The sequence below is a fragment of the Temnothorax curvispinosus genome, unplaced genomic scaffold (assembly GCF_003070985.1).
Source record: "Temnothorax curvispinosus isolate PA1 unplaced genomic scaffold, ASM307098v1 QBEX01005774.1, whole genome shotgun sequence".
Classification (NCBI taxonomy): domain Eukaryota; kingdom Metazoa; phylum Arthropoda; class Insecta; order Hymenoptera; family Formicidae; genus Temnothorax; species Temnothorax curvispinosus.
This window is the reverse complement of record NW_020215554.1, coordinates 16,124-27,588: the sequence shown is the minus strand read 5'-3', so window position 1 is coordinate 27,588 and position 11,465 is coordinate 16,124. Positions and strand designations below refer to the sequence as shown.

The window sequence follows — 11,465 nt, the reverse complement described above, 5'->3', positions numbered from 1 at the left end:
ATACAATGCTTACAAAGTTTTGTATTTTTTTTAATGCTTGTTACAATGTATCCAGCGATACTATATAAAATATTACATTCTACAGTATTCAATTCTTTTACTTCCTGAGTTGTTGGTTCGTACGATAGATTGGCATTTGATTCATTACGAGACTCACATTTGTGTTCTGCAATTACATCAAGAAAACCTGTTACATATCGTGCATCATCTTCTTCGTAATTAGCTCGAGAAATTGAACGCATATATAAAGAAGTGGCAATTAATTTAAGATTATTTTTAAATTGTAAAGCATTTAATGTAACATTTTTACTTCGAAGAACAGAAAAAAGATTCTCTACGCAGTCTTGCGTAAGTCTACCTGTCAGTAAGAATTGAAATTTTCTCTCACGAAAGAGATAATCTGCCAATTCTAAAACAGATTTAGTTGAAATAATAACTCCCTTCTGAACAGGTTTAAAATCTCCTTTGTTACCAATATGAAGATTACTAAATATCTCTATAATTTCATTTAAAAATGAAACAGTATCTTTATATTTCTCCAAGTCTTTTGTACCCAAAGAAATGCAGCAGTGCCTTGAAGTCATAATCGTATACCATTTTACTATCATTTTAACAAAAAATGCTGTAGCAATGTATTCTGGTTTTGAATTTTCATCGGCTAAAAACTCCAAAGCAGTGCTCATTTCATGACTCAATAAATTTTTCGCTTTATTGACGCGCATTTTATCGAAATTATTCTTCGTATCGACATCATTCATACTTAATTTTGGCGTTAATAAAAATTGAAGTTCTTTTTGTGCTAAAATTATTTCTTCGAAGTGTTTTGCTTGTACCCTATCTGTTGGCAAATTATATTTACGTACAATATTTTTAGGTAGTAAGAGAAACTTATTATTTAAAATACACGCTTTTAAATTTTTTAATAAGTGGGGCACATCCGCGATAACATACAAATTACGATTAGAGTCAACTGGATGTGTTACATAATTTATACATTTGGTGTACTTTCCAGCCGTAATCCCAAACGCTTTCCATAAACCCTGATTGCAAGATCCCATGTCGGAGGTAATGGAATTTACGGTAAGACCTATTGAGTTGGCTCTGTGAAGTATATCAACTATTATTGGTTGCAATGTAGCACCATTAAACCCATTACTTGTAAAATAATAACCAATAATTTGTTTCCAACGACATGCAATACCGCATAACATAAATACCATAGCGTGTGACGCTATACCTGTATGTTCTGGTAAAGTTACATCACCAATGTAACTTTGAGAAGAATTATCAAAAAATTTTCCTGATGAAATGCTGATTTCATCATATACTAAACAACATTCTTTATCAATTTCGTTCCAATTCGACACCTTCAATTTTAAAAAATTGAAAATATCGTCCGAAATTCCGCTTTCAAATTTAAAGTTTTCTAATTTTCTTCGTAACGTTCTAAGTCCTGGCAAAGGAAATTTCTGGCGACGAAGTTCTTCGTAACCGGTGATGCCACAAGAAAACCTTAATTGAAGTGCTTTCATGATCGATTTGCTGCTCCATTTCTTTGCTCTTTTATTGTTCTTTAAAACTGCAATTTGATCGTCAGTGAAGATTTCTTGTAGCTTACTGAACAGAGCTGTATAATTAGATTGCTCTTTTTGTTTCTTTTTCAATTTTAAGTCATGTCGTACAGTAAGCAAGCATTTTTTAAATTTTCTTAGTCTAACATTCTGCTTTTTAATTATACGTGATTGTTCACATATAATTTGATTCTGTTTTTTTATTGTACGCGACATATTTTTAACTTCACTATTTTCTTTTTTACTTTTGGCACTTTTTAATTGCAGTTCATTCTCGCAATCGTTATTTTCTTCTTCATTTTGAACTGATACAATACTTTGTACTGGTACAATACTTTGTACTGGTACATTATATTCGTTAACACAGCCTACCTCATCATTCAGTGAAGTATGTCTCATGTTTTCACGGTGACTTTTCTGAAATCAAATATTTAAGATTTACCATTACTAATTTACAATTTTTAAATAAATATATAATGCTTTTCCATAAATTTGCATCTGCCTCTTATATGCTTTTGATTTTTAGAACTTACGATCTTCTTGGCTTTACTTCCAAATATCGTTGGCACAGCATTTATCTTAAGCTTTCTTTTTCCGTCAACTCGGTTATTTTCCCACATATCGTGTGCGAAATGTACCTGAAATAATAAATAGTAAAATCTTAAATATTTCATTTTAGAGTCACGATAAAAACATTAAACATGCTTCATGAGGTATAAATAATTGTATAAATAAATCAATTGTATAAATAATCCTGAACATACTTCACAAAGAAATGATCTTTCAGTAGGTATCCACTCTTTTCTATTAACATTTGCTGCCCATTGAGCACGCCGAACTGGATCTCGGGGAAAAATTTTCATTATAAATCCCTTTTTGTCAGAATTTGTGCAGTCAGGAGCTACACAACCAGTCATGTTGCTGAAATATTCAATAACTACATAAATGATTTATAGATAAATCAGAAAAAATAACATTTATTATTAAACTATTACATGTAATACATACTGGATAAATTTATAATTAATTTTGAAGTTTTTATTACTGATGACAGTAAGTTTAATTTATATCTTAAACGTAAGGTTATATTGTTTCATACAGATATTTTACAATAATGTAAAATTAAAAATACTTACCTAATAATTTGAATATAACAATCCTCTAATAGATAATACCAAAAATCTGAGTATACTGCTGATACTGCAGACAGTAACGGTCGCAATAAATTCCACGACCACGATGCAGACTGACAATGAGGTTAGATCATCGACATATAGCAACATATAGTATGGACTGCGCATGATATTACGTCATATTACTACGTCATTAGAGAAAAAATGGCGGACCAATTATAATGCTTGAAATCGAAATATCGAAATACGTGATGATGGCCAGACTCTTATTAAAGGGTCTCTAGTTTCGATAGGGCAGCACCTCTCCGATCGACGGCTCGCACGACAGTGCCGATTTTCTTCTTCTTCTACTTCTTCTATGCCTCAGATGGATTTCAGGCTTCGTGGGAACCCAAGTACCACGTTTCTTTAACAAGCATAGATGGGGGACTCTCTGGGGAAAGAGTCGCCCTCTTGCGACATCTCAGAAGGTCGTAGAATTCTCATGTGATAAAAGAGAGCTGGCTCCATAACAATCAGATTACAAATCAGAATTACATGCGTTCAAATAATTGATTATCTCTTTAATTACTTTTCTATTTAGATTATTAAATAAATAAACCACTGAAAAGGGTGCAAAAAGATTGAGTTTAAACAAGTTATTAATAAAATCCTTTCTTTCCTTGTTGTACAATTCACATGACCAGAACAAGTGACCGGTATCCTGGGACGCAAATCCACAATCGCAATCGGGTGAATCACATAGACCAAATTTATATTTCGTGGCCTTAGTATAAGCGTATTCAACAATGATGCGCGAAATGACGCCCAGCCATCGTCTATCAATGCAGAATTTAGCTAAAAAGGAGACATTGATTTCTGACAAAAAGAAACCATCCATATAGAAATTACCCGACATCAATCTCTTGCAAAAATTCGGTGTCAATGGCCTTATAAGATTCTAACAGTGCGGCAGAGACATCCCTGTAAGAAATCTTATTTAATAGAGGATCCCCATAAACTGAGGCATTCCTAGCAATCACATCCGCTCTCTCGTTCCCCAAAATGCCGATGTGGGCAGGGCACCACGTAAATCTAATACATTTGTTATTTACAAAAGCATGATACAGCTTGGATTTTATATCCGCTATTAAAGGACATAGTTTACAAAACTTGAATGGCTCAGGGTTGCGCAGGGCCATTAGAACACTTAAAGAATCCGTGCATATATTAATATGATCCCAAGACATCTCCAATGATTTGGAAATGGCCAAGGCCTCAGCTGAAAAAGAACTAGTGTAACGATTTAATTTGTACATTCTAGAAATGTTCTTAGAGGGAACAAAAATGGAACAGCCTACCAATGAATCGTTCCTAGAGCCATCCGTAAAGATATCAAACTCGTAAACATGATCCCCGTACAAAGAAACAAGATTGATAAAAGCGAGATTAGGGTTACCATGTTTCCTGACAAGCAAACCAATATCAGTATCAATCGTATGCGTAATTGAAAATGAACGGAAGATATATGAATATTGGGGATAAGTGTACCAAATATACAGGTAGTTTCTAAAAGGTTGTATCGTTGGCCATCTAGTAACCACAAAAGGAATGTTTCTAGCCGTTATATGTTGATTATTTACCAGGTCACGAAAAGTAGAGATCTTGTTGATCAGTTTATTGTTACGCAGCTGGATAGATCTGGCAATAAATTTATCACACTTGGAGACGACCCTCCTCATAAAAGATTTTTGCTCACTGAAAGCCCAGCATACACGATTAGACGAGTTTTTAGGAATATTTAGAGCTATCTTATAAGATGAGCATAGCATGCGATCTATAATAGAGCGGTAAGTTTGCGCCGCGCTCACGAACCACATAAAGCCCCACTCGAGAATAGAACCAATAGTAGCATTAATATAGTTAATAGCTAAGGTAGGACTGATCCCCCTGAATCTGCCAGACAGCCACTTCAGAATGTTTAAATCTTGACTCTAACGCCTAAAGACTTGATGTGGTACCACCATTTAAGCCCAGCATCCATGATGAATCCTAGATATCTGATACAACTGCTAAGTGGAATAGATCCACCATTCAGAACAATCCGATTAGGAATAATTAATCTCTTACGATGGAAAACAATGAATTGTGTTTTGGGTAGAGAAATGGTTAATTCTAATCCCTCCAGCCAGGAGGCAATCTGCTCGAAAGAGCTCCTCAAACCTGCCATAACTCTATCCAAACAAATGTCGGAGAAAAGTATGGCGATATCGTCAGCATACTGTAGGGCTACTGCGTTATACGGGATATGGAAAAGGATATCTTTCACAAAGATTTTAAATAAAATGGGGCTCAATACCGAACCCTGAGAAATGCCCCGTTGCAGACATCTCTTGGCATAAAAGGTACCTGATTCGAAAAAGCTGACATATCTTGATGAAAGAAAGTTGCAAAAAAATTTCTTGTAACCATCAGGCATTCTAAGGCTATTAATAACACTAAGCAAAATGTGGGGGTTAACGTTTTCGTAAGCGGCCATAATGTCCAGAAAAAGAGCTCCAGTCATGGCCTGTTTCGAAAAAGCCTTATATATTTCCAAATTGATAAAGGCCAGACAATCATCACAGGATTTGCGTCTCCTGAAACCGAACTGGCAATTTGGCAGGATATTTTCCAGTTCTACAAACTTATCAAATCTATCTTTTATCATTTTCTCAAAAAGTTTGAAAACATTGGAGGCCAAGGAGATAGATCTGAAACCCTTATTATTTGGCTTTGGAATGAGAACTATATCAAAAAACCTCCAGCTTGGCGAAAAGGAACCATTAGTTAAAATTAAATTAAATATCTTAACCAATATGGATAATGCAGAATCCGGTAATAAACTTAGGATTAAATTAGAGATAAGGTCAGGATCCGGAGAACTTTTGACATCAGAAGAGATTATTAGACATTTAAGATCGCTAAAGCTAAGTTTATTATCAAATATAGAAACGTGCGGTGTATGGGAGATGTCCTCAAAAGAATTAGGAACCCAAGGAGGGGAGAAGTCGCTAATGAAATTATGGATACTAGAGATACTGATTAGACTCACTGATGGAGGATTGTAATCCGAAAAAAAGGCAGAATTCTTAAAAGCGTTGATTGAGTTCCAAAAGGTCTTAGGGTCGAAATCCTTCCCAAGCTCATCAATGAATAAAGTGAAATTTTCTCTTTTTCTTTTACGGATAATCCGTTTACAGTCATCAGAACATTTTCTATACTGAGCCAAGCTAACCCTGGAGGGATTTCTTCTAAGAGACTCGAAGGCACCTCTCCTACGTGTCTTGGCCTCTTCACATTCACGATCCCACCAAGGTTTATTAATAATTCTTCTCCCACACTTCGGACGATAGGACTTACATGAATCGGAACCAGGATCGAAAGAGATAACCGATCCCGAAGAATCGATCATTTTTGCACCAGTACGTAATGCACAATCTATTATGATAGCATTCCAATTTTCATAAACAGAGGCACCAGGCAAATTATCCGTCGAGAAATCGGACATCCGTTCATCGACCATGATAGCAAAGCGATCCCTGTCCAAATTCGAGACCCGCAATCTAGTTCTCCCAGAAGCCCTCGAGGAATCAGGGTTAAACTTGACCTGAATGTCAATAGGGAAGTGATCACTTCCATAAGGTTCATCGAAAGTGGTCCAAGAACAGGTGCAGCTCATCCCCTGTGAGGCCAGGATAATATCGGGAGCACTAAGAAACTCCGGGTTAACGGAGATTCTCGTAGGAGTACCATCATTAAGAAGAACAAACTCGGAAACAGTAACCGCCTCGGACAAAGCTATGCCATCACGATTTGATCGCGTAGATCCCCACAACTCATGCTGAGTGTTAAAATCGCCGCTTATCAAGATATTATTAGAACCAAAGGCGGAAGACACAGACTCCAGCAAATTGGTCCAGCATTCTACACCCACGCAAATGTGGGGTGGTTTATAAAGAGAAATTATAAACAATCTCTCGGATGAAAACCTCTTGCAAAGGAACGAAATGCAAGTCAGTTCGACACCGGGATTATTATCAAAATTGAATCCAAGCTCAACAGGGTCTAAATCCTCTCGACAAAGGATGGCAGTGCCACCTCCACTAATATCGTCAGGTCTGTCATTCCTGAAAGCGATGAAATTCTTAAAAAAGAAATAAGAGTGAGGACCCAACCAGGTCTCCTGCAAACAGATTACATCAAATCCCAGAATCAAATTGGAGAACTCAGAGAGTTTCCCAGAGATACCCCTGCAATTCCACTGCAAAATCCTTAAGGCCATTAGTTAAGTTTACGAAATATTAACTCCAGATAATGCATCAAAGCTGAAGCTTTATGTTTTTTTAATTTACCCGAATTGTAAAGAAATCTCAAGTCATGCAAAATAATATCAGGGGTGAGGAAAGTACACGCAAGGGAATCAAGGTTAGACTCAATCAAATTAGGTTCCCCACTGGGAAGAGTCTCGGTCGGCTCCTTCACAGAGAGGGGACGGATAGTGTCATCCAACACGGAACGCGAACTAGCAGAGTTAGCACTATGTACTCTTTCTCTACTCGGGCGACTTCCAGCACTAGAAAACCGATTCCCATCCAGATCAAACTTGTTCCATATCATATACGCATGACTCCGGAAGGTGTTAATTGCTTGCAGACAGGAATCAATGCCTCTAACTTTAGTGGTTCTTTTAGCCTGAGCATAGGAGGGATTTGTGTATACCATAACCGTATTGATTATCTTGTGATTGATAAAAACCGGACAAGAGGTATCGGAGGAGAGATGATCCCCCCCGCAATTTATACATTTGGGCTCCGAAACACAATCCTTCGTAGTGTGCTGTAGGCTACATCTCTCGCATGCTTTAAAGCTTCTACAATTCAGAAAGGAGTGTCCTCATCTAAATCAGTTGGTGCATTTCCGCACTCTGTTAATAAAAGGGAGTATCCTGCATCTGACCCTCCAGATATATATATGTGGAGGTAGAAGGTTAGTAGCAAAAATCACCTTGACAGAAGCCGAATCTACCAGTTCATTGCTGGAACTGTCGCGGAACTTTAATCTTTCAAGAGAGTGGATTTTTACAGGATCGCTCGGCCAGGAGATACCCGCAAGAATCTTATCACAGACAAAGAAGGATTCACATCCCTGATTACACCAGTCCGAAAAACCTTATAGTTCGGGACATAGGCAAACAAGCCGTTAGTTAAGATACTTTTATTAGTAATTAAGTCACTCACTTCCTCAATCGAGGTAAAAATTACGCAAATTAAACTTTTTCCCAGTCTGCGAATTGCAGAAACACAATTATATTTGGAACATAACATTTTACCAATGCTCATTGGGTGCAAATTACCGATATTCAAAGACGGGGAAAGAGATTCGATATGAATTGGGTATGGCGCAATTATATCTTCTGAGTATCTGTTATTACTCTGTGAGAGTATAAATTTGACTCTACCCAAAGTCTGGTTTTCTCCAGATTCATTCGCAAACAATACTATCATTCGACTCTGTGTCATTGCGACGACGTTTGCTAGAATTAGTCTCTTTCTCCTTGGGAGACCTGCGGTTAGTGTTTTTCGGCATAATGAACTAAAGTACATGAACGATTAAACAGAGAAAAAGAAAAACGCAAAAATAATAACGTAGTTCGAATTAACGTAGAATAAGTAGAAATATGCGGAAATAAATTAATCAAAGATTAATTATACATCAGCGGTAAATTATCTAAATTAGCGAATATATAAGAACGTGATTATCCGCGTATGTCAGGTGAACATGCACACTAACGAGGCTCAAGAGTAACCGATGAAATCTCGCGTGTATAGGGTAAGCATCAACACGCAGACAGGTGATCACGTACGCAAAACGTGAGCGCGAATGATAGGTCGCAGACTCACTAGTTGGTAAAAACAAAAACTTTACGCTAAATAATACAAGCAGAGTATCTGCTGGTGTGAACACGCACTACACAAACATCCCGCAAGTAATCACGTGCGCAAAGCCTGATGAGAGTACATATCCAAACTCGAAGTTTTCTGCAAAAATAAATAATTTGGTTATCAAAATTAAAGAACGAAACAGGAACGCTCATAACAACAATTATTTTCAAATTGATTAATTGACATTATACAAAGCACGCTCGGCCTCGCACGGACCGAGGATAAATTCCAAAAATCGGTGACTGAAAAGATCACGTACGCAATAGGTGATCGCATGAGTGACGCATAAAGAAACGCTTATAGACTAATAAAACTATATAATAAGTATAAAACACACATAAGAAAATTAACCGTTAGACATAATGTACAAAAAAAAGAAGAAAGCAATCACTGAAGCAATAAATTATAATTCGCAGTATTAAACAATTAAGCAAACGGTGAAAAGAGATCCGCACATGGGGGATCACAAAGCATAAGGAAAGAAAAGATATAAATTAATAACGCATTAAATCATACTACGTTGCTCCGATTGTTAATTCACCAAAAACTCACCCCACCGGGAGAATGCCTCTCATAAACGACGTAGAAGAGATCAAAGGCCAATACACATTCCAGATACTTCGATGGATGTTCCGAGATATAATTTCCAGCTTGCTTCAAAGAGTCAAAAATACTTTCGTGTAGCAGGATTTTAGAATTTCCAACGATTGTTCCGAGATCGCCAAGAGGACTCCCACCGGGAAGATACTTTCCGTGAGCACCGTGGCAATTTCTCCAGTCCTCCAGAGATTGCTCCAAAGAAAAATAAAGAAAAAGACGCTACTCCGACTGCTCCAAAATATTGGAGCGTTATTGTAATAACAGGGGCTGCTCCAGGATAAAAGCCAATGCTCCAGGCAACAAAGAAGAACAGCTGCTCCGTAGATTTACTCCAACAAAAAGGAGTCAAGCAAAATCCGTCACAGAATGTAAAGTCCACCGCTTGTCATGGGCAGATACGAGCAGTGCGTCCGAACGCGACGAAAGCTAACGGCGGAATGCAGTGCCGATTTTCCGGCCCGGCGAGACCACGCTGGCCCGCGCGCCTGCGCGCCGGTGTTGCAAGTCCTGTTTACTGCTGCGCCCTCAGCGAGCGTAGCGCCCGACTAGGGCGCTCCTGCGCGATCGCCGCGCCCGCTGGGGCGTCTCTCACATCTGCTTTCATCCACCGGCGGGGGTTTCAAACCCGCTTAGAGTCCGGCTATCTAGGCCGCGATTCAGGGACCGGTTAATCGACGGCCAGGCTGGACGGGCCATGGCCCGTCGACCGGTGGCGGAGTCCTGGTGGTTCTGATCTTGACGGGGACCTTCATCAAATGACCTGGAGACGCCGTCGGGAGATCCGGGAAGAGTTTTCTTTTCTGTATAAGCGTTCGAGTTCCCTGGAAACCTCTAGCAGGGAGATAGGGTTTGGAACGCGAAGAGCAGCGCAGTTGCGGCGGTGTCCGGATCTTCCCCTCGGACCTTGAAAATCCAGGAGAAGGCCACGTGGAGGTGTCGCGCCGGTTCGTACCCATATCCGCAGCAGGTCTCCAAGGTAAAGAGCCTCTAGTCGATAGACTAATGTAGGTAAGGGAAGTCGGCAAATTGGATCCGTAACTTCGGAATAAGGATTGGCTCTGAGGAGCGGGGCGTGTCGGGCTTGGTCGGGAAGCGGGTTTGGCTGACGTGCCGGGCCTGGGCGAGGTGAACCGATCGGCGTTCTCGCGCCGGTCCCGGGGATCCGAGCTCGATCCCGTGCCTTGGCCTCCCGCGGATCTTCCTTGCTGCGAGGCTTCCGTGGCGGCGCGAGCCGTCGTGGTCGTCCTCTTCGGCCGCCATTCAACGCTCAGCTCAGAACTGGCACGGACTAGGGGAATCCGACTGTCTAATTAAAACAAAGCATTGCGATGGCCCTCGCGGGTGTTGACGCAATGTGATTTCTGCCCAGTGCTCTGAATGTCAACGTGAAGAAATTCAAGCAAGCGCGGGTAAACGGTGCACCCTGTGCCCTTTACCCATAAAACTGCTGGGCTGCTGCCCAATCCCAGGTAGCTGGGTAACGGATGCAGCCGGTAGTATTGAACAGGGTAGCGTTTCGCGAGGCGAGCGCGGCGTGCTCGTGCGTGGGAGGTGCCCAATACGAGCGAGGTATATGGCGCACCACGTGCCGTATATTCCTAAGGCACGTCGACTGCTGCCGAATCCCGGATCCCCGGGCAACCGATGAGCGACGCGTTAACAGTACGGGGTGACTCGTGCGATTACGTGGTAGCTGGTGGCATGGCACCAGCGGCGGCAACTCGTCAAACGTGAGCTAAGATCGCTCGACACGAGTACTACGGGGGTAGGGAGCCCCACCGGGAGGCTACCGGTGCCCTACCAGATGGTGTCGGACTCGTAGGGGCAGAGGTTTCGCATAGCCGAGTGAGCGGCATAGAGGGCCTAGTGTGGGTTAGCGCTATGAAGCTCATGTTGCGCATTACCTGTTAGTGGGGTGCCTTGGCACCCCGGTCCTGTCAGTGGAGCTGATCTAATCCGAGTAGGTCATGCTCGCTGCAGGATACCCTGCTACCTGGGGAACACCACAGGTACAATAGTGAGTCATATGTGCGTTACAGGAAACCGTACCCCTACGTTTGAAGGGTCGGCTTGTCCGGGAGTACGTAATCGTCAGGTATGGGCTCTGTAAGGGGGAAATCCCCGGTGTCGGCTCCGATTCTAGCGTGAAGGGAAGTACTGCTGACGTTGATTGCACTCCGACCACGGGAGGATTCTGG

General features: G+C 40.7%; 1 protein-coding gene across 1 annotated transcript; it reads right to left on the bottom strand.

Annotated features, from left to right (window-relative positions):
* Positions 1–574: 574 nt before the first annotated feature.
* Positions 575–2,442, bottom strand: LOC112455070 (THAP domain-containing protein 2-like). Its single transcript, XM_025016772.1, has 4 exons — positions 2,336–2,442; positions 2,105–2,209; positions 1,964–1,988; positions 575–675 (listed from the first exon to the last, which is right to left on the bottom strand). Exons 1-4 carry the CDS (start codon positions 2,432–2,434, stop codon positions 659–661), a joined length of 246 nt encoding a protein of 81 aa, XP_024872540.1. The 5' UTR covers positions 2,435–2,442; the 3' UTR covers positions 575–658.
* Positions 2,443–11,465: the final 9,023 nt, after the last annotated feature.